This window comes from Malaclemys terrapin, chromosome 2 (genome assembly GCF_027887155.1).
Source record: "Malaclemys terrapin pileata isolate rMalTer1 chromosome 2, rMalTer1.hap1, whole genome shotgun sequence".
Lineage (NCBI taxonomy): Eukaryota > Metazoa > Chordata > Testudines > Emydidae > Malaclemys > Malaclemys terrapin.
The window spans coordinates 4,415,868-4,441,125 of NC_071506.1; the positions used below are offsets into that span (position 1 = coordinate 4,415,868).

The 25,258-nt window shown below is 44.2% G+C and overlaps 1 protein-coding gene across 1 annotated transcript in view; it reads left to right on the top strand.

The window, feature by feature from the left end:
- ZC3H3 (zinc finger CCCH-type containing 3) overlaps positions 1-25,258 on the top strand; it is a 341,104-nt gene that overhangs the window by 121,988 nt on the left and 193,858 nt on the right. The window contains exon 4 of the mRNA XM_054018877.1: positions 5,720-5,876. Coding sequence (XP_053874852.1) covers positions 5,720-5,876 — 157 coding nt within the window. The remainder of the gene's footprint in view (positions 1-5,719; positions 5,877-25,258) is intronic.

Here is a 25,258-nt window from a genome sequence, read left to right on the forward strand (position 1 = left end):
TATTGTTAATGGTCCATTAGCGCATCCAAAGTCTTGGATAGGTGTTTTTTAGTTATTTAAATCAAAATAACTAAATTAAATAGATGTCCATGAACAAAACAATCTAACTTGGCCATGGCTCAATAATATTAGAAATTATATTATAATAGGTCTCAAACCAGCTTTACAGACACACAGGATGATGCAGTCACTACTCTGGGGAGCTTACAATCGTTTTTAACAAGTTCAGTGTGGGGAAACTTTGATAAACATTCTGTTTAGATGAGAAACTGTCCCGTTTCTGTTCTACATTTTCAGTCGATCCCCTTTCAAAGCCTTTAGTGCTAGGAAGATTTGCAACACAACAGGATCTTTCTTTCATAGGTCTTGTCTACATTAGGGAAATTTTGTAACTGCAGGACTTTGCTAACACTAATTTAGCTACATCATGTCAATTAGACCCACTGTGATCAAGGTGAGATGAGAGAGTGCTGAAAACACCGATGGGAACTGTTTCCACTGGCACTCCCAAGATAGCTAATTTGGTAGAACTGAACTGGTGTCTGCAGCGATGGGAAATTTTTTTTTAAATGTCCCAAGTGTAGACAGGGCCTTAGATTTCCCCACTGCCTGCAGCCTGTTACTTCCTATTCCCTACTGGTTATCTTTTAGAACTGGTTGATTTGGAAATGCTTGTCAAAACCATAGACTTCTATGTGGGGAACAAGGGGCTGGAATATCTCGGAAACAAAGAACATTTTTTAATGTAAATAATTGTTAATTAAGAGAGAAGGAAGAAAAGTATTGGGAATATTTGATTTGATTTATAGATCTGTGGGGAGTTTGTTTAAGCAGAATTTTTTACTAAAAGGCACCAGTAGCTCTTTAAGCTGCTGGCTTTAACTTCCTGGCTTTTGTGGGTATTTAATACTTAACATTAACTTAATGTACCCTGTTTGGTATTTAATATACTGTATAGCACTGCTATTTTTATTAATGCTTGCTGATAATTGCAGACTGCATTAGATCTGTAGATCTCCCTACAGCAGAATCCCGCCACCCTAAAAAGCATTATAATGTGTTTTGTGCTGAGGCTATTTATTGACATAACAGTACATAAGATTATTTCAGTGCATTTATTATTAATTATTTACATTGTGGTAGCAAGTAAGGGCCTCAGTAAGGAATCAAGGCCCCTTTGTGCTCAGCACTGTACAAACATATACCAAAACCCGTAGTCTTTGGACCCAATATCCATGTCCTTGCCAAAATGAGCTGGTTTGCATCAGAAGCTCAATCATGCAGTCCTCTCAAAGGACTTCCTACTTGCATGCTTGAACCACTGCATTTGCTGTATTTGAGAAGTATTGTTTGGTCTGATTTTAACCATTTGAATTTGGGCTGTCAAGCGATTAAAAGAATTAATCGCGCGATTAATCAGTAATAGAATACCATGTATTTACATATTTTTAGATGTTTTCTACATTTTCAAATATAGTGATTTCAGTTACAACAGAGAATATACAGCATACAGTGGTCACTTTATAGTTATTTTGATTACAAGTATTTGCACTGTAAAAAACAAAAGAAATAGTATTTTTCAGTTCACCTCATCCAAGTACTGTAGTGCAATTCCTTTATCATGAAAGTTGAACTTACAAATGTAGAATTTTGTACAAAAAATAATTGCATTCAAAAATAAAACCATGTATAACTTTAGAACCTACAAGTCCATTCAGTCCTTCTTCAGCCAATCACTCAGACAAACAAGTGTGGTTACAATTTGCAGGAGATAATACTGCCCACATCTTGTTTACAATGTCACCTGAAAGTGAGAACAGGTGTTCGCATGGCACTGTTGTAGCCGGCATCACAAGATGTTTATGTGCCAGATGCGCTAAAGATTCATATGTCCCTTCATGCTTCAACCACCATTCCAGAAGACGTGTCCATGCTGATGACGGGTTCTGCTCGATAACGATCCAAAGCAGTGCGGACGAACGCATGTTCATTTCATCATCTCAGTCAGATGCCACCAGCAGAAGGTTGATTTTCTTTTTTAGTGGTTTGGGTTTTGTAGTTTCTGCATCGGACTGTTGGTCTTTTAAGACATCTGAAAGCATGCTCCACACGTCATCTCTCTCAGATTTTGGAAGGCACTTCAGATTCTTAAACCTTGGGTTGAGTGCTGTATCTGCGTAGACTGCGTAGACTGTCGGTCCTTCATCAGTTAAGACTGATCACAACACGTCTTCCAATCTTCAGGGGGAGGGATAGCTCAGTGGTTTGAGCATTGGCCTGCTAAACCCAGGGTTGTGAGTTCAATCCTTGAGGGGGCCACTTAGGGATCTGGGGCAAAAATCAGTACTTGGTCCTGCTAGTGAAGGCAGGGGGCTGGACTCGATGACCTTTCGAGGTCCCTTCCAGTATATCTCCATATATTGTCTTCTCTCGCTCTGGCCATCCTTCGCCATGTTTGTCCATATCTCCTTGTTAAGAAATCACCCCACCTCTTTGGAGGCCGACCGCGTGGCCATTTCAGTTCTCGCGGATACCACTCCGATATAGCTGCAGTCCATCTGTTGTCACTGAGTCGGGCCACGTGTCTCGCCCACCGCATTTTGCTGAGCCTGCTTTCGACAACATCATCTCGGACTCCAGACTGCTGCCTAATTATTTCATTGGGGATGCGATCGCGGAGCGAAATGCCCAAAAATGTTCGTTCCATCGCCCTCTGTGTGACAGACAGTTGATGTTCTTCAGTCTTCGTCCGCGACCATGTTTCACTGCCATATAGCATTGCTGGAAGCACGGACGAGTTAAAAAGATTTGCACGAGTTGTTTTGCTGATCTTTCCTTGGAGGATGTCCCTGATGTCGTTGAATGCGCACCATCCAGCTTTTTTTCTGCGCGACAGTTCGCCTTTCTGATCGTGGCGCATGTTGACTTCCTGGCCCAAATAAACGTATTTGTCGACCTCTTGGATCTGCTCTCCTCCAAGAGTTATTTGGGTTCTTGGCAGAACATCTGATCTCATATATCTCGTTTTCGACTGGTTCATTTATTAATCCGACTTGACTACTTTTCGCATTCAGTTCTTTAAGCATTCTCTCAAGGTGGACTGTATTTTCAGCTGTATCTATCCTTAGAAATCTCACATTGGTACCCTTGTTTGCATTTTGTCAAATCTGCTGTGAAAGTGTTCTTAAAACGAACATGTTCTGGATCATCATCCGAGACAGCTATAACATGAAATACATGGCAGAACCTCGGTGAAACACAACAGGAGACATACAATTCTCCCCCAAGGAGTTCAGTCACAAATTTAATTTACACATTATTTTTTTAACGAGCGTCATCAGCATGCAAGCATGTCCTCTGGAATTGTGGCCGAAGCATGAAGGGGCATACAAATGTTTAGCATATCTGGCATGTAAATGCCTTGCAATGCCGGCTACAAAAGTGCCATGCAAATACCTTTTCTCACTTTCTAGTGATAACGCTACCCTCTTATTTACAATATCTCCTGTAATTGTAAACTAACTTGTTTGTTTTAGCAATTGGCTGAACAAGAAGCAGGACTGAGTGGACTTGTAGGCTCTGAAGTTTTACATTTTGTTTTTGAGTGCAGTTATGTAACAAAAAAAAATCTACATTTATAAATTGCACTGTCACAACAAAGAGATTGCTCTACAGTACTTGTATGAGGTGAATTGAAAAATACTATTTATCATTTTTTAAGGTGCCAGATATTTGTAATAATAAATAATATACACTTTGATTTCAATTACAATACAGAATACAATATATCTGAAAATGTAGAAAAACATCCAAAATATTTAATAAATTTCAATTGGCATTCTATTGCTTAGCAGCGCGAATAAAACAGCGATTGATTGCGATTAATTTTTTTGAATTAATCGCATGAGTTAACTGTGATTAATTGACAGCCCTAATTTGAATATTTTTTAATGTAAAACCTACAATATAACTGTAAAAGCTGCAGGTAGTGGAAGGGAAAATGGTAGATTAAAATTATTGTCCTAATTGTATATGCTTCAGTATGGGAAATGTGCTGCCAGATTTGCCTTGATTTATTTACACTGAGCCCTTGTCAGATTGTCACAATTGTATAGAATGACGACAGTATTTGTGTAGCGCCGTGAGTGTGCACAACGTTTAACAGGCAGAGTTGACGATCTCGGTATTCCTAAATATTGCTCTCTTCGGTTGTGATCATCTTTTTTCCATTATAATTCAGGGGGAAAGTTGCTATCTTCATTTTTATTATTAAGATCTCCAGTGACATTTTGCACTATCGAGCCTTCTCTTGCGTATCCCATGTGTTAAAGATTTTTTACTGCTGTCTGAATTTGGGATGGGAGATTCATGCTGCTATTCTACCCTCCAGATCCTAACAGAGGTACCGAGTTGCTGAATTTGAATTAGCTCTTGGACCCAGCTTCTGAATGAACTAGAAATATGAGTACCTGTATTTTAGCTCTGGTGCAAGAGGGCACAGGAGTTATTGCCATCACATTCTCAAAACCTGTTCTGCCTATGGTAGTACTTAGCACTGATGCGACTGCTGGAATGTGGTTGTACACTTGCAGTGGTAGCTCTGTGCCCCTAGCACCCTTGTTATTACCACATGCTAAATTTTAGCTTGTGGGCAGCACTAGTCCCACCTCTCCCAACAAGGGACACATTGGGCAAACACAAAAGTGGGGTCTGGTTTTCCCCTCTCCATCTTGCAATAATTTTAATTAGAAGATCTCCAAAAAAAAAAAAAACAGCCAGCCCTTTAAATCAGTTATAAAACCAGAGGATTTAGTCTCAGCATGTAGTGTCAGCTTTAATTATCTGAGCAGTTATAGCTGTATGTTATAAAAGTCAGGCAATTAGACGCATTCCTTAAAGCTGTGAAAAAAAAAATTGCTAACTATCAAGGAGAGGAAAAACAGAGTCAAACATATAACTGTTAATTGCATGAAGCATTCTGCATTAAAAACTGACGTATAGATCATCTTGCAAAATATTATGAAAATGGAAATGATTAAATACATAAATCTATTCAGAATGTAGATGTCAGGGATAAGGTGTGTTTTCTAAATGTGTTTGAAATGTCTCAAAAGACCATTGTGCAGTAGGAAGGCTGGAATATTTGTACTCTTTAAGATGCAGTGGGGAAATGCCTGCTTCAGTCAATAGTCTGCAATGATATAACCAAAGATGAAAATATCTTCTGCCTGTCAAACTGGACCGATCACTTCTCCTCTCTCAAACAGATCTGGCTATCTAGTCGTATCCTTCAGACTTGTGTATTAATGACCTACTGAAACTTAGAACCTCTTAGTCTAGCTCCTGCTTATGGACTATGTGAGCTTAATGAGGGTTGACACAGTCAGTATGTAGTAATTACAACAGACAATGTTCCATTTTGTCCAGTTCCTACCTTGGACAGAAAAACATGAACACCCCCATAATACATCTGATTGCTTGTGCCGTACATGTGCACGTGTGTGTATGGGCACACTTGGGGGGGCATTACTTTCTGACCAAATTGGGGATCATAAGTAGTTGAAGTGCTAACAAGCTCTCCTTAGTCTTAGCTAGAAGCCACTCTTCTCTGCATAGTATGAACTGGTTATGTAGGTGGCTTGCCTCCTTCCCACCCTTAATCACATGCATCCTAAGGATGAGAACTTTTCAGGTTGTTCTTTTGCTTACTTTCTTCCAGGGTCCAGCTTGCACCTTGTAAGGAGCCCTGTGGCTAATAAAGTAGTACAGACTCGCTATAGGATAGTGAAGAAGAATGTGGCTTCACCTTCAAGTTCGTCGTCATCCTTCAGCATTCCTGTTCCCAGCTGGAAGACAAGGCGACTTGTGACATCCAGGTAACATTTCTGCCTATGCTAATCTATTAGAATGCTAATAGACTTCTGTTATGAGATTCACAATATATAGTGGTTCACCAGGGAGATGCTTCTCCCGTCTCCTGTCTGGAGAAGTTTGTCTCATGACACGCTACCTTGGAGTGACCTGCCTTTAACTACAAGGCCTAGAAAACATAATTTTCAGCATACATACACAACTCCTCACACATTTTCCGTACATACATCTCTCGGTGATTAAATAACCAGTGTGACACAGGCTTTCAGTAGAGACCCTTACAATGACCCCTTTTGGTGAACCCATGGGATCCCTGTACACCATGCACCTTGGTGTCCTCTGTCAGTTGGCATCAAGAGGTCCTGAGGTCACACTCTCCCCCAGGGAACATGCCCTATTGTCCATACTAGTCTACAAATTACTCTTGCACTTCATGGAAGGTATCTACTGAGCCATGGACCCTCCTCCAATTCACCTTCCTTTTATGAACCAGATGTACCAACTTTCTGTGTTCACAAACAGACCAAATACTGGTTCTTCCTGCTCTTTCTCCCCCCCCCCCCTCCCGCCCCCATTGCTTTTCCATCAAGATATCATCATATGTTCATATTTTATCTTCTATATAGAATCCACAAATACCCATGACTGTCATTCCGCGATAGTAAATCACACAGTCAAATCAATCCTTGTGCTACTTCTAGGTTGGCCCAATTAGAACATCTCTTATTGGTGTTTTGAAGAGGGGCTTGTATACTGCGAACTTGCAAATACCCTGAGATTTTTAGCCTAATGTATGTCTGTACTAGAAACTCTGCAGTGCACACCTGGAGTAGTGTAGACACTTATTGCAGCGACGGAAAGGATTTTTCCTTTACTGTACGAAATCCACCTTTCTGAGAGGTGATAGCTAGTTCGATGGAAGAATTGTTACACCAACCTAGCAGTGTCTACACCAGGGCTTAGGTAGGTTTAACTACATCACAAAGGGCGTGAAACTTTCGTAGTTGAGCCAACCCAACTCTGTAGTGTAAAGCAGGCCTTAAATTTCTTTGCATTTCACAGGTTCATAATTTGTTGTTGGTAGTTACAATGGTAGATATTTGCATGTAAGTGAAGGTTTAGTCCTGATAGCTCATCTTCGGTTTGATTCTGCCCTGAAATCATAATATCAAATCTGTCAAGTTCTCATCAGTGTCATGGCTGCAGACACTGGTTCTGGCAGTAGCTTCACAGAGAGGGAGGAGCAGAGTAATAAAATGCCATTTAATCATAACCGAGAGGACAGGGAAATAGTGGCCAAGCAAACTGTTCAGGATAAATTATTTTCAGGTTTTTTCCAGTGTTAAATGTAAATTGCTTACTAAATTAAGTCCAGATGCTTCATTGTTTTGGGATTAAACTGATCGCTTCTGTCTGGAGCTGTCGCCACTAGCAAGGAGTTCTTTACTGTGTTGTCCACTATAACTGTTATTCACACTGCAATTTGTCAGATCATTCTGTGCATCTGCAGGGGTTTGTTTGCAATGGCTACATGACCCTAGAGCAGTGGTTCCCAAGGTGGGGTTCACGAAATGTTACAGGGGGTTCTAGGAAAAAATTCCCTAGTGGCGGACAGAGCTGTCCCTAGGGACCCTGGGCAGCTGCGGGCCAGCAGCCCGGAGCCCCTGGACTTCCAAGAGCTAAGCAGATCAAAGCAAGCATATCTATCACACTGAGGAGATTTAAACTTCAAGACTCCTTATAAGAAATGGAAAGGGAGGTGGATATTTGTTGCTGTTTTTAAAATTAAATAGGCAGCTAGTATTGTTTTTAAAATTATTATGAAGAACAAGTTTAAGCTTTGTTGTAACATGCGTTGTTTGCCTATTTTGTTTGCCTGGACTGCTCAAGACCTGAATGCTTGTGTAGGAGGAATGCTTTGAGTTGGCTTCTTAAATACCTTCGCACTGTTTCCCATCTGATACTCCTTGATGAAGCATAGGACCCTTGTCTTATAACAGGCTTATTCAAAATGATACAAGCTACGGAAGTGAGATCTTGGAAGAGTGTTGCTGTTTTCATAATGTAATAAAAATACTGTAATGACAAATAAGAATAATAAATAGTTTGTAATAAGCATGTCATAAAAACAAATTTTATATTTCCAAGATCACTGCTTTTATAACCCTGCTCTACAGCCAAAATGCTTCTGAAATAAAAGTAGTCAAACTTTACTAATTCTGGGTCACTGAGAACGAAAATGATGCTTAAAATTGTTGATTGGCTCTAGTTTTCAAGATATGCTATTGGGTCAGTATATACGATCCTTGACTTGGGAATGGCGGAGGATAAGTAAGTTATAAAGGGAAGGGATCTCAATTTAAACCAGAAATGACTACATACATCTTTGGCTGGATCTATGAATAAATCTGTGACTGGGTTTGGACAGTACTTGCTTTTTAGGCAAAACAATGAATGATGCAATCTGAAGCTGGTATTGCGTCATACATGATATGAATTGCATCATGTTATTCCTAGAAGTCATGGATGATGCAATCATAACGAAGCTTACATCACTCTGCTGAACAAATTGCCCTATATCAGCTCTAGAAATCATACAGTGTCATGCTCTCTTATTTGTCAGTGTTTGATTTTGCAAAGGGACACATTTCTGTTTAGCCAAAGTGAGCAGAGATGCCTCATACTTGTGTGAACAGTGCAGATAACTTCTGCTATGTTTGTGGTGAAGTGACTTTTGCATCACAAAAGCGCAGTATAACCACTATGGTTAAGAAAGGCTATCACCTTTATTTTGGCTGCAAAACTGGAGATCAGGACAAGAGGTGGGCCCCTGTTTTAATTGTCATATTTGAATTCAGCACATCAAAATACATAGTAAATAGCACATTTTATCTCTGAAGCAGACGACTTCTCAAAAATTGTAGACCAGTGTAATTTATACTCGGGTAAAGGAGAAAATCCCTGGAAATATTCATTTTTAGGAGGGGGTTCGCGAGACTTGACCTTTTAGTGAAAGGGGTTCACAGGTTGTTAAAGTTTGGGAACCACTGCCCTAGAGTGAATGGTGATAAGCCAGGAAACTTGCCCCAACCAAAGCAATTACATCCCCATCAGCCTGGAAGTTGCCTCCCTCCTATCTCGAGTTAGGTATATCTGGAGAGTGTATCTTTTCATCCTGAACAAGCAGTATTGAGTGAATCTTGCTCTTTTATTTAAATCCATTAAGGGGAACCTACTTTGGTTGAAACAGTTGCTTCCTTCTTTATGTGGTACAGCCAGTCTTGTTAAAATGACCATTCTCCCTGTTACTGCCCAGTTATCTGAAAGCCCGAGCAAAGATTGATTTTTGTTTCTACTTTTTTTGTGACCATAAATATTCTGTGAAGGGTCTGGACAAAACTGCCACTTCAGTGTCTCTGCACTTAATGTTTCTCTAACTGGGGCCTGGAAAGAGGGTGGCACCATTAGATTTCATAATTGTCCCAATTTTATCAACGGAGGTGGGGGGGATTTGCATCCTGTAAGCGCTACTTGTTGGTTAATCAGGGTTCTGAAATCACTTTGAGTCAGTGCAACTTGGGGGTGTTGTGTGGTGGTCCAGCACTGTTTGTATGGAGCATTGTCGTGTTGCACAAAGCTTGATATGCGAATCTGACTCACGAGACCAATTCAGGATTAGGAGACGCAACCCTAAAGAAAGAGGAAGGTTACTTGTATTTGTACCAAATTTTGCAGGGGGAAAAAAAAAAAAGCTTCTGCTCTTTGGTAAGATGAGCCCTGTCAAATTTGAAATGGGTAAGTTTAATATCAGTGATGTTATTGAGATGGGACAAAACGAGGCTTAGAATGGGAAGCTAGCTTCAACCATAATGATGGAGAGACAAGTCCCTCCTTGATTTGATTCTGTTCAGGTTCTCATACACTCCTCATTACCATGCAATCTGAACATCTAATTGATTGAGCATCTGACTGAGAGGAGGGGACTTGTGGTTTAAAATGGGGGAGGAGCGGGGCTAGAGACAGTGATTAAGACCAGAGATCACAGAGTCACACCATCGGTCTTACTCAACAGAGCCGTCATTTTATAGAGAAGTAATCTGATCGTTCTGGTTTGATTGGATGAGAGCTTCCACTTGTAGAATCATCTTATACTTATTAATCTTGGACTTCATTAAATTGTGTGGCTTAGATCTTATGGCTGTTTCATACAGATCTCAATAAAGTGCCATCAGCAAATTAAAACAATTATATTTTAAAGAAGTGATAAATCTCTGATTCAGTCTTGCTATTACCTTCGTTGTGTGCGATCCATCATACGGACCGTCTGGTCAGGACATGGCAAACGCTTTTTCTGTAGTTCTGACATTTGTCTTATACTCCAATGTCCATTACATTCTCCTGGATGTGGAACAAAAAAATGATCTATTAGACTGTGAGCTACTGTCTCAGGGGAAGGAGGAGGGAAGATCTGACGTTCGGGTTGTTAAAAAGTGGACTGGATGAAGCACTGGAGACGTCTCCAGCCGGGAGTCATCCTTCACTATTTGGAGGAAGATTGAGATCTGGATTAAGTGAGTGGATCTCATCTATCTCTAGTTTCGATGGTCCAACGACCTCTTTTCAGTCACATTTAATCTTTCCCCACTCTTAAAAAGTGGCTCATTTTGAAGGAGGTCTAATTCAGAACCACTGAAAAATCTCCCCGCTGCTGCCCTGTTTGCTAGTGATGATGCAAGTGATGATGACTGGCATTGTTTTTCTCTGCGTGGAATATACTCTCTCTGCCCCCTCCATGCCCCCCATTGTGTGTTACTTGGTTTAGTGAATTGTAAGCTCTATGGGGCCCGGACCATGTGTTTGTAAAGCTCCTAGGTCAATGGGGCCCCGAGACTGACTTGGACCATGAGGTGCTACTGTAAATATTAAATAACAGTTGAATACTCAATAATACAGCCGAATATGAGCGCAATGATGCTGGGGATAAGCCCAGCTTGAGGCAAAGGGATCTCAGGTGTGTCTGACTGCTGCTGCATAGCAGTAAGTGGAGGCCAGGGGGTACTTGTGCTAGGATAATGGCCAACTTTTTGTGTTGGTGACAGTGGTTAGATTTAGCACATGCACGCACTGCCCTCCTTCAGATGAAGTTGCAGCTTGTTTGTCGAGTGGCTAAGCAGCGGTGATTTATTAACCTTTTAGTTTTACCCTTTGATATGGTACCGAGAACTGTAAACATTTCTTTAATGTCTGTTTGGCCCTGAGCCACGGTGCTGTAAAGTATAGCTCTAAATGCAGCACTGGGTGCACGCGGCCGCTGCACTTGCAGCACGTAGGGACGGGGAAGTCCCAGCTATCAAAATTCAGATCGTTCAGGGCCTGCATGGGATGGGAACGGCCCTTCAGTTCTGCCGTAATCCCTTTGATTTATATGGCACTTTAATGGACTTCTGGTGGGGCCACATGTCTGACTCACCGAACGCTCTGTAAAGCTTGACTCTGCAAAGAGTATTGCTGTGCATCTTCAGGGGAAACCACCCTGCGGTTTGCAGCACGGGGTGGGGTCTCTGGCGTTCGCTCCAATGCAGGCAAATCCCATGAAGCGGTTGGCCAGAGACAGAAGACAAATGTGTCTCTCAGGATCGTGGGCAGGGGGCGGGGGGTGCTGCTGTTGCCCGGCCACAGGCACCCACTGCTAATTCCTCAGTGATTGGTTGCTTTCTCCCCTCATTGCTAGATTGCATTAAACTTTGCCCTGCCGCTGACTTTTCTGCAGGCGATAGATGGGAGTATATTTTAAATTAATTTTACTGCACTTTTTGTAATATTTTTGTTTTAAATAGATTTATAAGCAACTTGGGGGCTATTTCTACAAATTTATGAAGATAATTTTCACTCTCTCGATAAGGTTAAATTTACACCTGCTATTTCCATATTAATTCACATTGCTAAGTGGATCTAATTTTCTTCCGTTCTTCTATCTAGTGAGCATGGCCTTTCCTAATGCAATTTCCCCCTCACTAAATCACTGTGATCAGGAGTCATGATCGAGTTAAATTAACTTAAATTAATTTACTTAATAAGAGCTCCAGATCATTGTGAATGAGATTAAGATTTATTGATTCTCCTTTCACTCCTCCCACTAATCTCTTCCTGCTCTGCAGGGTGAGTTTTGGAAAGGCTGTGGTTTCTGTCTTAAATTTCATTTTTCCCATCACATGTGGTGGTTGTGTGAATCATGCAGGGACATAGTAACTCTGTCCAGGTCCTCCTCTGACCATAGATGAGCTTGAAGAACTGTGGTGATGTCAGGGATGCTCTAAACTCATAAGTCCATATTAACAGATACTTGAGGTAACTCGTTCTTTGGGGTTATTTGTTTGCCAGCTGCTCTGCTTTCAGGGAGGTCCTGCTTTCACTCTGGTTCATAGCCTGATTGATATTAGGTGACTTGCTGGGGACGTCTCTGATTCTGCCCTGAGAATAACAGGAGACCTTTCAGCTTTTCCATACTTGTTCGGAGGAGGAGGGAGCCTTTCTCCTCATTTGAGGATGCAGCAGTATTGTGGAACCTACCAGAGAGGACACAGATTTCCTTACTGGAGAGGGGGCCAGTGGAGTGTCAGGCAGGAGTGCACCTTGCTTGCGACTGTCTGGTGGGTAGAGATAACAATGTGGAAATGCTCCTTGTCATTAAAAACAGGATCTCTTTCCCTTGTCTACCCCCCTCCTTCCCTGAAATCTTTTGTGCCTGTCTGGAGAAAAGAAGACTGAGGGGGATCTGAGAGATCTTCAAATATACCAAGGATTGTTAATCTGCAGCCAGGAGGATTTAGGTTAGATATTAGGAAAAACTTTCTAACTATCTGACAATGGGCTCTTCCGTCTAGCAGAGGAAGGTCTAACACACTCCAATGGCTGGAAGTTGAAGCGAGACAAATTGAGCCTGGAAATAAGCTGTCAGTTTTGAACAGTGAGGGCAACTAACCGCTGGAACAATTTACTAAGGGCTGTGCTGGATTCTCCATCATTGGTGGCTTTTCAGTCAAGACTGGATTTTTAAAAAAAGATCTGCTCTATTTCAAACAGGAATTGTTTTGGAGATGTTCTAAGGCCAGTGTTGTATGGGAGGTCAGACTTGCTGATCACAGTTGTCCCTCCTGGCCTTGGAAGCTATGAATCTATAATCTTAACCCTAACCCACAGGCAAAACGTTTTTCTGCATACTTGGGCTGTAGTGGCTGCTTGTGCTAGGCACAGCAATTGATGAAATGTGGAGCCATAATTATTATTGGAGTGCTCCATTCTGCTGCTGACATTCATTTGTATTGCAGGAGTGCTCCGGAGCCAGTCAAGGAGCAGGGTTCCCATGCTCTGTACAGACACCGAACAAAAAGACAACTCCTGCCCCAAAGAGCTTACATTGTACCTTATAAGACGAGACAACAGGTGGATACAGACAGGGAGTACAAGAAAACAGACACATGCTATTGATCAGTCTGATTGTCTGTTGTCAATTTTTTTGTAGGCATCGTGTCAAAGAAAGTTTTTAGGAGTCCTTAAACTTAGGTGTTATAATATAATACAGTTGTGGTTCTATAGAGCTATGTACAATTCCTGTCATCGGAGGGTTTAAGAACAGGTTAGACAAACACCTGTCAGGGATGATCTAGGTTTACATGGTCCTGCCACAGTGCTGAGGGATGGACTTGGTGACCTCTCGAGGTCCCTTCCAGCCCAACATTTCTATGATTCTATAACTGTTTTTGCTATTTGCTGTCCACACACTTAAGGAAAAGTAGAACTTGTCCCAAAGAGCTTTCAGACTAGGCTACAACAGAACACAACACGTGGGTGAAACAAGCAAATGGGAATTGGGGAGGGAGGTGGAGAAATGAGGTAGCTATAAAACAAGCTTATCTTAGCACACTAAGGGCTTGTCTTCACTACCCGCCTGGATCGGCGCGCGTACTCCACCAGCCCTGGTAGGAGTAAACGCCGTCGACAGGGGAGCTGCGGCAATCGATTTACTGCCGTCCTCACAGCGGGGTAAGTCGGATCATATACGTCGAATTCAGCTACGCTATTCCCGTAGCTGAATTTGCATATCTGATATCGATTCCTCTCCGTAGTGTAGACGTAGCCTGAGTGTTAGTCATGGCTTGCAGCCTGCCTTGCCATTATCAGCTGGTACTACCTTGTAGGCGACAGGCAGAGCTTAGAACTCAGGACTTGGCAGGTAAGGGAAGGGGCACCTGCTTTGCAACTCTGTTCTTTACACATGTGTATAATTTGTCTGCATAGATACCTGGTCACTTATTAGGGCGCTCAAGCAGTTTGCTTTGGAAAGCTTTGAAGTTCACCTTGGAGACCAGTGTTAAAGAACCAGTGCTGCATGCAAACAAATATAGCTAGGGAGAGAGACTATTTGTCACCATAGGATTAAATTGTATTTTTTCCCTCTGCCATTCCATTCTCTGAAGAAAAGCAGTGTGGTCCAGTGGACTGAGCACTGCTCTGATTTCTAGTCCTGCCTTCGCACAGGGACTCCCTTTAGCCTATAACAAGCCTTCACCTCAGTGCTTCAGTTTACCTATCTATGAAATGGGGTTGATGATTGATACGGAGCTACCTTACGGAGTGTTGAGGATTGATTAGTTTTCCCCCCACAGTGGTTCATGAGTGTAACGTGCTCTTAATGTCCTGGGTATCATTATCATTTCATTGCTGCCTGTCAGTATATTTGTTGGTAGATTTCTCCTAGTACCCAGCTGCCTTCTCCTGTGTGATTTATCCAGGGTTTGTGACATCATAATTCATTGTGACTGTGACTAATGAAGTCAGAGATGTGCTTGAGCGATAAGGCACTGCCTCTCTAGCTCTGGTAGCCCTTGCAATCCCAGGGGGCTGGCGCTCGAAGCTTTAGATCTGCAAATGATACCATCCTCCCTAGCTTGTTTAGCTCTCTCTCTCTCGTGTCACTGTGCTTTTTTTATTCCACCGTGCTTGGGATGCCCTTCCGAAATCTAGTCAGCCAGCTGCCTCCCTCGCTCCGTTCAGGTCCCACATGTGCAGCTGTGCCTACAAAAAATGCATGTTTCCACCTAGTCCTATCCTGTCTTAAACTGAGTAACCGTGTCATCTTTATAATGTATGTCCTCCCCTTCTGGTGTCTGTAGGGCGACCAGTGCCCAGTTTTCGACCGGAAAGTCTGGTTGAAGAGGGGACCTGACAGCGTCCGGTTAGCTTTACTGACTGGACACCCAAAGTCTGGTTACTGGAGGAGGGGAGGTGCTGAGTCCTCGCCCGCGGCAGCCTCTACTCAGTCAGGGCCGCCTCCTCCCTGCATCCGGCGGCTGCAGCTCCCAGCTCCGCAGGCGAGTCCCTCCTGACCCATGCAGGGAGGGCGGGAGAGGGAAAGAGCAGCGAGCTATGGGGGAGGGGGTAAGAGGAGCGAACGGTGGGAAGGGGCAGGGCAGGAGCGGAGCCTCAGTAATGCAAAATAATAATTCTAATGTAGGCCGCCTGGCGGTTATGGGGCCGGGCAGTTCTGCGGCTGTGCGGCTTCCCCAGCGACACCACTGCTGTGCTTTGCTAGAAAACGGTGGTGATCTTACTCCAGCTAACTTCTTGCAATGCCCCCAGGGTAGCAGTCTGAAAGGCTCCCATATTTCCAGCATTACCCCTGTGCTCGTTTGGATCTTGGCAGCGTGGTGTTTGTCTTTTGAGATTTTCCTCACCACTTGATCTACTTTTTGCTGACGTTTCTCCAGTCCTGTTACGAGCTTCTTCAGAGGAGTGAAATAGTAGTTTGGCTTCTTGAAATTGTTGTTACCGCCCTATTTAAAAGGTCAGTTTATCCTTTGCTGTAATGGAAGTAAAGGGCTATTTCACACTTCCAGAGAGGGGTGAGCGGAACACTCACAAGACACTGGAGATTAAATGGTAACAAAGTCATTGTTTTGTTGGGCAAGTTGTATTTTTTCCCCCTCTGTCAGCTGGGACATGCATGTTAGCTCTTGGAATATTAGTTGCTAGCTCAACCCTCAAGCAACTGAGACTCAGGTGAGTTGAATTCTTGTGTTTCAAGACACTGGGACTCGTGCGTTCTGTTGCTGCGTGTCTACACTGCTTTCTCATGCTGATAGCTCTTTCTAACTTTTGCAGAATGGAGAACCACTAGGGGTCAGTGTTGCCTACTGGGTAGAGCACTGGACTGGCTCTCAGGAGACCTGGGTTCTATTCTTGGCTCTGCCACTGGCCTGCAGGGTGACCTTGGGCATGTCACTTCCCCTCTCTGCCTCAGTTTTTTCAGCCATAGAATGGGGATGACACCAACCTCCTTTTAAAGTGCTTTGAGATCTACCGATGAAAGGTGCTAGATAAGAGCGTGGGTGGTGGTGCTGTCTTGCTTTGAACACAAAGGCCACACCTAAATTGCATGTTAATTTATGAACATTTTAAAACCTAAAACTCAATCCTCACATCCCTGTTATGTGCTTTTACTTGTCTTCCTTGATAGGTAATACACTGTGTCTTCTATAATGCCTTCTATCTGAGGAACTTGCTTTGCATAGCAAACATTAATGAATTTGTCCTTCCAACCTTTCTGCAAGAAAGCTCAGGATTAGCCAGATTTTATTGATGAGGAAACTGAGGCACAGAGGGGTTAAGTTAAGTTAACTTAAGTTAAGCCCAAGATCATACAGTGCATCTGTGACGGAGTTTAGGAGAAGAGCTCAACTTTCCCAACTACCAATCCTGTGATTTAGCTGCAAGAGGTAACATTTTCAAAAGCACCTAAGTGACTTAGGAGCCTAAATATCATTAAAAGTCAGTGGAACGTAAGCACCTGAGTCACTTGGGTAAAAGTCTGAAAAGCACGTAAGACTATTCTAGATTTCTAACTGCTTGTTGGCTGAGTTAATTTGCCATAAAAACCCACAGTTGGTTAGTTTTGTGTAACCGCACAATTACAGAGAAAGGGCAGCTCCAGTGGCACCGCATTGGACATACTTTAGGCCCTATCCTACTTTTTGTCATTAAAGGTAAGATTTTCCTTGATGTGCACTGCCAGCATTGGGTTACGCTCTGATCCCCAGAGTAGCCTGGAATTACTGGTGAATTAGTCTTGGCACTCTTAGGAGACCACTGGTGGATGGGATGAAGTATAATGAACTATTTATCAAGACGCAAATGGCTGAGACAATGTACTTTTAAAAATGTCTTCTGCAAAAAAAATAAAATAAAGAAAAGTAGTTAGGGCTGCTAGGAAGTGGGGAGAACCTTATAAAACATGTTGGGGGGGGGCATGCGGTGGGTCCCAGGCCAGCTCTCACAGGGGTAGGGAGGGAGCTTCCAGCTCTGTTCCTGCTCCACTCTGCCCCCAGCCCAACTCTGCCCTCATTCCCTCTCTGCCCCCATCCCTGGTTCCAGCCCCAGCTCCACTTTCAGCCCAAGCTCTGATGCTGAGGGGGCCTTGGCTGTGCAGTAATGGAGGGTGGGGGCGCGCAGACAGATTCCGTTAATGGTAGCGGGGGTGTGACTGGAAAAGTTTACGCACCACTGTGCTAAAGGAATACGAATTTTAAACACAAGTCAGTGCATCTGTTAAGGCTTCTAGAGTATTATGGGAATTCACATCTGAATTTACCACACATTGACAATTATTTTTGAGAACTCAGGCAAAACTGCAGAGGTAGCAAAAGAAAAGCAAATTTGGTCCTGAAAACGGAAAAGAAAAGTAATCCTGTCAGCTAATGTCCCATAAATCTAAATTCTCTCTGCAATAAAATTGGGACATCCAGTGAAATGAAGGGCTGTACATTTAAAACTATCAAAAGTAATGCTTTTTAGCACAATACATACTTAACCTGTGGAACTCATTGACACGAGATTGAGTTTCAAATCCTGTAAGATCTTAAAGAGGATTAAACATATGGATTTTGAGAACACCCACAGTTATCTTAAATGTATGTTTATGAGCAATATACATCCTCCTGCTTCAGAGCCTAAGTAACCACTAAAGTGATAGGGGGTTAAGAAGAAACCTCCCCCATTAGCAGCTTATTTTGGAATAGTCGATTATAGGGATTCTTACCCCCTTCGTCAGAAGGATTTGGTACTGGCTGTTGTCATAAACAATAATAATCTATGCACCATTGGTTTGATCCAGACTGGAAATTGCTGTGTTCCTAAAATAAGTGTATGGATGTCGAGTGTGAGAACCATTACATGATTGGAAGAGAATGGAATTGGAACAAATAAGCAGCATTAGTTTATAAAGAATAGATCTTTACAGGTAAACTTTGTTGCTCTTTTGGTAGAATGACAAAACTTAATAAAGGAAGGGAAAGCAGTGGGTGGTAATATATTCAGATTTTAGGAAAGCCTTTGTTATTGAGACTCAGAAAATAATATTCTCAGTATTAACTAAAATTGGCTTAGCTACCAGCATTATCGTTTGACTTGAAAACTGGCAGAAGGACCATAAACAAAGGGGGATAAACTACAATGTGCTAGTTGGGATGGGTGTCAGGTGGGTGAGGTACCACAGGTTTAACAGGAGCAATGAGATTACATTTAAATGTATGCTGAATATCAGCCTAAATTTCTTAAAATGAGATCTGTGAGGCTGGGGAATAGTCTGCCTCAGGGAAGTGGTGGAAGCCTCATCACTTGGGACATGTTTTAAAACTAGACTTAACAGACCAGCAACAGATACGCTGTCTAGCAGAGCATGCTGTGTTGGCTGGGAGGTAGATCATCCTGCACTGCAGTGGATGTCTCCATGTGTAACCTCTCTGTGATGAACTGGCTGGCTCCACAGGGGAAAAACATATTTCCAAATGAATGCCGTAGGGGATGTTAGTACATAAGAACATAAACACAGCCATACTGGGTCAGACCAAAGGTCCATCTAGCCCAGTATCCTGTCTCTGACAGTGGCCAGTGCCAGGTGCCCCAGAGGGAATGAACAGAACAGGGAATCATCAAGTGATCCATCCCCTGTCGCCCATTCCCAGCTTCTGGCAAACAGAGGCTAGGGACACCATCCCTGCCCATCTTGGCTAATAGCTATTGATGGATCTATCCTCCATTAACTTATCTAGTTCTTTTTTGAGCCCTTTATAGTCTTGGCCTTCACAACATCCTCTGGCAATGAGTTCCACAGGTCCACTGTGCGTTGTGTGAAGAAATACTCCCTTTTCTTTGTTTTAATTCTGCTGCCTATTAATTTCATTGGGTGACCCCTAGTTCTTGTGTTATGAGAAGGAGTAAATAATGCTTCCTTATTCACTTTCTCCACACCAGTCATGATTTTATAGACCTCAATCATATCCCCCGTTAGTCGTCTCTTGTCCAAGCTGAAAAGTCCTCATATGGAAGCTGTTCCATAGCCCTAGCTTACTGAGAACATGGTTTAATCCTGTTCTTCTCTGTCATGGCTGAATCCCCATCCTTCATCTGCGTTGTTACCCTGGGATGTGTACCATGCGGTTGGCTTGTAAACTGACTTGGTAGCACAGGCTGAGAATTCTAATTTGTGATAAGCTTAGCGAATGGAATTAGGTGGAAGCATGTTCCCAAGTTCATTTTCTGTGCTTTTTGTGTAATGCGTTGGAAGCGGCGTGATGGGGCGTTTCAGCTCGTGTGTGTGGCGTTCTGATTTGGATCAATGTGGGTGATAAGGGCTCTGAGCTGCCATTACTGACAATTATGCGTTAAGCGCGCTCCAGGTGCAGTATCATTTTTTCTCTCCATTCACAACCAGAATGGCTCAAGAAATATCAAGGAGAAGAATCAGCTAGAGGCAGATCAATTACAAGTAATTATTTCTTTCTGTTGCTAGCTAGTTTCTGCTCTTGAGTATTTTCTCAAATGCACCTTCTGGAGAAGCTAGTTAAAGTGGCCCCTTGTCTGCAAACGTTTCTGTGAGTTATACAGAGCACAGCATGGAAAAGAGATCCTTCTCAGTTTTTAAAACTTGCTGTTTGTTTAAACTGATGCTCTCTGCTACGTAAATACATCTGGCATCTCTTGTCCACACCATCTCAGCTGCACAAAGATGCATGTTTAGACACTGCATGACAGGAAAGGAAAAGAGAAAGCTGAGAACATGTTTCCTCCTGAATTCTTGGGGGGGGAGTTTCAAGCACTGCTCTATATTACTCCCACTTTGTCACTTTAGAGAGGAACTTTAATCCTGATGCAGTGAAACACGTTGATAAGGGACGGGCGCGTTAAATCACGCTGAATTTACAAGTCTGGGGGGGCGATTCTCAGGGTCCTGGATTGCAACTGTTGAGAGTTGTGATTCTGGACCATAATGCACCACGGATAGATGGGATCCGTATTGCTCTGGTACAGCAGAGTCCAATGTGCCGTTTCCACAGTGGCAGAGGAAAGGTAGCGAAGTGTTAACAGGGGTTAACATTGATAATCATGGAGTGTGCTGGTGGGCAGGAAGCCTCGAATGAAGTTGCATATATTGTGAGGCGATTTCTTCGTATTTGTCCTCAGTAGAGGTCTGTCTCTTCCCCTTGGTCCTTGACAGCTCTCTGCAGGATGCAAGTCTTTGCTTGAGCGGGAAGTGAAAGCCCAGACCAGCAAATCTGCCACTGGACTCCCATGTGCCAGTCCACAGTGATAATCAGCCCGCCCTGTGGCTAACATGTGGTGTATTTTTTTTTAAAGTGTGCATGTGTAGTGTTTACTCGGCGACAATGAGATGAGCAAGTTGAAGCTTCTTTTCTCTGGATTCTCCTGGGTTTTGTCAGTTTTGAACAAGATTAATAATGTCTTTCATGTAGGTTTTTATAGACTGTCTGTCTGAATGATCAGAAGCTGCTTCCAGGGACGTTATCGAGAGGCTGAGTGGTGGATCACTTGGAATATTATTTTTGTTCTACTTGGTTAAATCCTTGCCAGCCATGAAGCACACCCTCGCCTTGGCTAATCTGAGATCCCCATATAATTTCAGTGGGACAGAGCCAATTGCATACCTGAATTCCTGTGTCCACCAGAAACAGCAGCAGCAGCGCTGGCATTTTATGATGATCAGTCGTCTACAAAGCATTTGACTTGGAAGAATTAGAGTGAATTTGGTTAATTTAATGTGCTTATCAATTGAGAGAGATGCGTATGGTTCTCTCCTTTTGGAAACTTGTGCTGGCCTTTACCTTTCTTACTGTGACTCCCCTCCTGACTTTGGTCTGTATTTGGACCGCAGAACTGTGCGATCAAAAGTTGGAGGATTAGGAGTTAATTTTATTTTATCAAGATATGCAGTTATTACCCCAGTTCTTATCCCCTCCTCTCGTTCTCCCCCATCCCCCCAACCCACAAGCTTTCAGTGTATTAATCTGAAAGGGACTTGAAATGTGACTAATGTCCTTAAAGTTCCTGTCAATTTTTTCTTCCCAAATTCATTTGACATGAAAGTGAGAAGTAAACAGAAACCCTGTGTTTAAGCAGATAACTTGGAAAGCCTTTTCCATCACATTTAAAAATGGCCGTGTCATGGATTCTGCGAATTGGCGGGTTCTATTTTGTTTTATTTTTTTTTGTCTGGGTGGTAAATTTTCTTTTAATAATCTCTACGTGGTTTTATGAGGTTTAGGGATAAGATTTTTTTGAAGGGATGTTAAACCATTCTCAAAAATGACATCTCATTACAGTAAAATTCATCTGCTGAGATTGGAGACATTATAGGCCGGGGGAAACTATGGCTCCAGTTTAAAAATATGATTTTTTTCTATAGGAAGTACTTTTTAATCTTTTTAATGAGGATGGTATGAGATACACAACCCCTTATTGTTTCTGAGAAGTCCTGACATCCGGCCTAACATAATCCATTTTCTGTTAGCTACTAGTTAGAGGCTTTAAAAAACAATGTAGACTCTTTTTGGCAAAGCTGTGCATTAATCTTTCATATGCTCAGTGCTCCCCCTCCCCGAGAATGAGACACTTTATAATAATGCTGCCAAGTGTTGGACTCCTGCACGTTTACTGTGCAGTGTGGGATGTTGAAAAATGGCAGCATGGGATCTTTCAGGCCACAAATATCCAGTCTCTGGTGACGTTCTCCTTGACCCACTCCCACCCCAGTTCCTGAAACAATCAGCTGTGAGCATTACCCACCTTTTCACAGAGCAAATAGGGGGGACTGAGAGAAGAAAGGAATGTGCATCTTTCCCCTGCATTTACGTATTTTGGATTGTTTCTATCCAAGAAAGAAGTGAGGGGAAACATGGTTATCCGTGCTGGTTGAAATCCTAATTTCCCACATGTACCCCCAGGCCTTGCATAAAATGCCTTCTTGCTCTCTCTTTAACACTGGTTTGTGATGATGCTTTGTCCTTGGCCTCCAGGCTGCTGGTATGCACTAATTCTGGTCTGCCTGGGGTGAGAAGAACCTCCCCCTCCCAATTTCCTCCTCCTTTAAGAGACAGTCATACTAATTGAGCTCTACTTTGGAGGAACTAATGAAAACAAAATAAAAATGGGATTCAGAGGTTAACTGCCAGCTTTAAATGCATATGAAAATACTTAAGAATAATGGGATTTTCTTTTTTTAATTTTGGTTAATGGAGTAGTAGATTTTTGAATTGATTCTATTAAAAATAAAACTGTCAGTTTCAAATCTGGGGAGGCAATTATGGGTTATTTAGTTGACAAGGTATTGTGTTAATCTTGGCTCATTCCTTCCATGTACGTCCTTCTCTAGAGCGTTCCATGCAGGGGAGAGTGGTTGGTGGAGGTGCTAAAGGACCAGGTCCTGGTTTGTAAAGCTTCCAAGAAAGAATTCGCTTCAGGTTTAAGGAAATGGACATCTTGTGTGTGCATCACATACTGTGTCGTATCTGTATGTTTCTGTTAATGAGGAAGAAGATGGACCTACTTCAACTGCCTTGGCCTCAGCACAGGGAGGATTCACAGTTTTCTCTTAATTTAATGAGGATAAAACTAATATCCCAAGGCCTCCCATTATGTAATGTGTTTATATGGGCCTGATTTTAAAATGTTGTGGGTGCTTAAGTGTGCACCTAAATAAGCTGCCTGACTTTTTCCATGCTAGCCGATAGGACCTGCAGGTTTGCAGCTCCTCTGAAAATCAGGCATATTGTGCTGCTTAAATATTCATTCAGATTCCTAACATGAGGCACCCATGAAAATGTTTTGGCCTGTTTGTAGAGAGCTAGACAAAACTTACTACCCAGCTGAGTAGTAAGTTTTTGGCTGAGTTGCACGATTATAAAAATGGAGAGCATAGCACACCTTTGAAATCAAAATAGTGCCTTTTTGTTTGGTACTGGTTGGGCAGACTTTAAACGGAGACACTTAAACCCCAGCAAAACACAGTTGTCTCATCAATGAAAGGTACGTAAGAGGCAGTGTCCTCCACTAGGCTCTTCTCCAACTGGCCGAGCTTCCATTGAGACCATCCCTCCATGCAAAATCCCAGTCTAGCTCTGGCTTTCTTCTGCCGCGACACTGACCTTCACTCTCTAGGTAGCAGGGCGGATGGAAATGAATGGAGAGACCCAACCAGTCTGTAATCTGGTTAATGCAGAACCCTCTGCTATGTCAGCTGTTTCAGTTTCTTGTGTGAATGTTTGTTACTGTAAACATCCACTACAAACACGTGTGTGTTTGTGGGGTGGAGTGTTCTGAAGGTACAAGGATGGCGGGGGAAGCAGAGTGGGCAAAGTGACTAGGGTTGCCAACCCTCCAGGATTGGCCTGCAGTCTCCCGGAATCGGCATCCATCTCCCGGTGACTATTGAAAGCAATTCAGGAGATTTTAATAGGATATTTTAAGAAAATGACATTACATCATGTTGGGAAAAATAATCTCCTGGAATAGCTTCAGTCAGAGTTGGCAACCCTAGGCGTGACCCAGAAGACAGAGCACCAGATTTGGAGATGGGAGATCTGGATTCTAGTCTTTGCTCTGCCACTGCCCTACTGGGTGACCTCTGGCAACTCACTTCCCTGCTCTCTGCCTCAGTTTCCCCTCCTTCCCTCTCTACATCTGTATTGTCTGTTCAGAGTGTAGGCATTTTACTATGTAGTCTTTTACTATGTGTATCTACAGCATCTAGTACAGAAGTGGGCAAACTATGGCCCACAGGCCACATCCAGCCTGCGGGACCTTCCTGCCCAGTCCCCAAGCTCCTGGCCCGGGAGGCTAGCCCCCGGCCCCTCCCCTGCTGTCCCCCCACCCCCGCAGCCTCAGCTCGCTCGAACCAGGCGGTGGGGCTGTGAGCTCCTGGGGCAGTGCAGCTGCAGAGCCTGGCCTGACCCGGTGCTCTGAGGTGCGTGGTGGCGTCGTCGTGGCTGGTTCCAGTTGGGCAGTGCGGCTGTAGCGCTGCCAGCCACCGGAGCTCCAGGCAGTGCAGTAAGGGGGCAGGGAGCAGGGGGTGGTTGGATAGAGGGCAGGGGAGTCCGGGGGCTGGTCAGGGGGCGAGGGTGTGGATAGGGGTTGGGGCGGTCAGAGGGCAGGGAACAGGGGGATTGAATGGGGGCAGAGGTCCCGGGGGGGGCAGTCAGGAAGGAGAGAGGGGGTTGGATGGGGCAACAGGGGGCAGTCGGGCAGGGGGCCCGGGGGCAGGGGACAGGGAGAAGGGGTGGTTGAATGGGGGTAAGGGTCCTGGGGGGGCAGTCAGAAAGGAGGGGGTTGGATGGGGCGAAGGGGGGCAGTCAGGGGCAGGGGGCCCGGGGGTGGCAGTGAGGAAGGAGACGGGGTTGGATGGGGCAGTCGGGCAGAGGTTCCGGCGGCCGTCAGGGAACAGGGGGGGTTGGATGGGGCAGGGGTTCCGGCGGCCGTCAGGGGACAGGGGGGTTGGATGGGGCAGGGGTTCCGGCGGCCGTCAGGGGACAGGGGGGGTTGGATGGGGCAGGGGTTCCGGCGGCCGTCAGGGGACAGGGGGGTTGGATGGGGCAGGGGTTCCGGCGGCCGTCAGGGAACAGGGGGGGTTGGATGGGGCAGGGGTTCCGGCGGCCGTCAGGGAACAGGGGGGGTTGGATGGGGCAGGGGTTCCGGCGGCCGTCAGGGAACAGGGGGGGTTGGATGGGGCAGGGGTTCCGGCGGCCGTCAGGGAACAGGGGGGGTTGGATGGGGCAGGGGTTCCGGCGGCCGTCAGGGAACAGGGGGGGTTGGATGGGGCAGGGGTTCCGGCGGCCGTCAGGGGACAGGGGGGGTTGGATGGGGCAGGGGTTCCGGCGGCCGTCAGGGGACAGGGGGGGTTGGATGGGGCAGGAGTTCCGGCGGCCGTCAGGGAACGGGGGGGTTGGATGGGGCAGGAGTTCCGGCGGCCGTCAGGGGACAGGGAGCAGGGGTGTGTGGATGGGGCAGGAGTTCCGGCGGCCGTCAGGGAACAGGGGGGGTT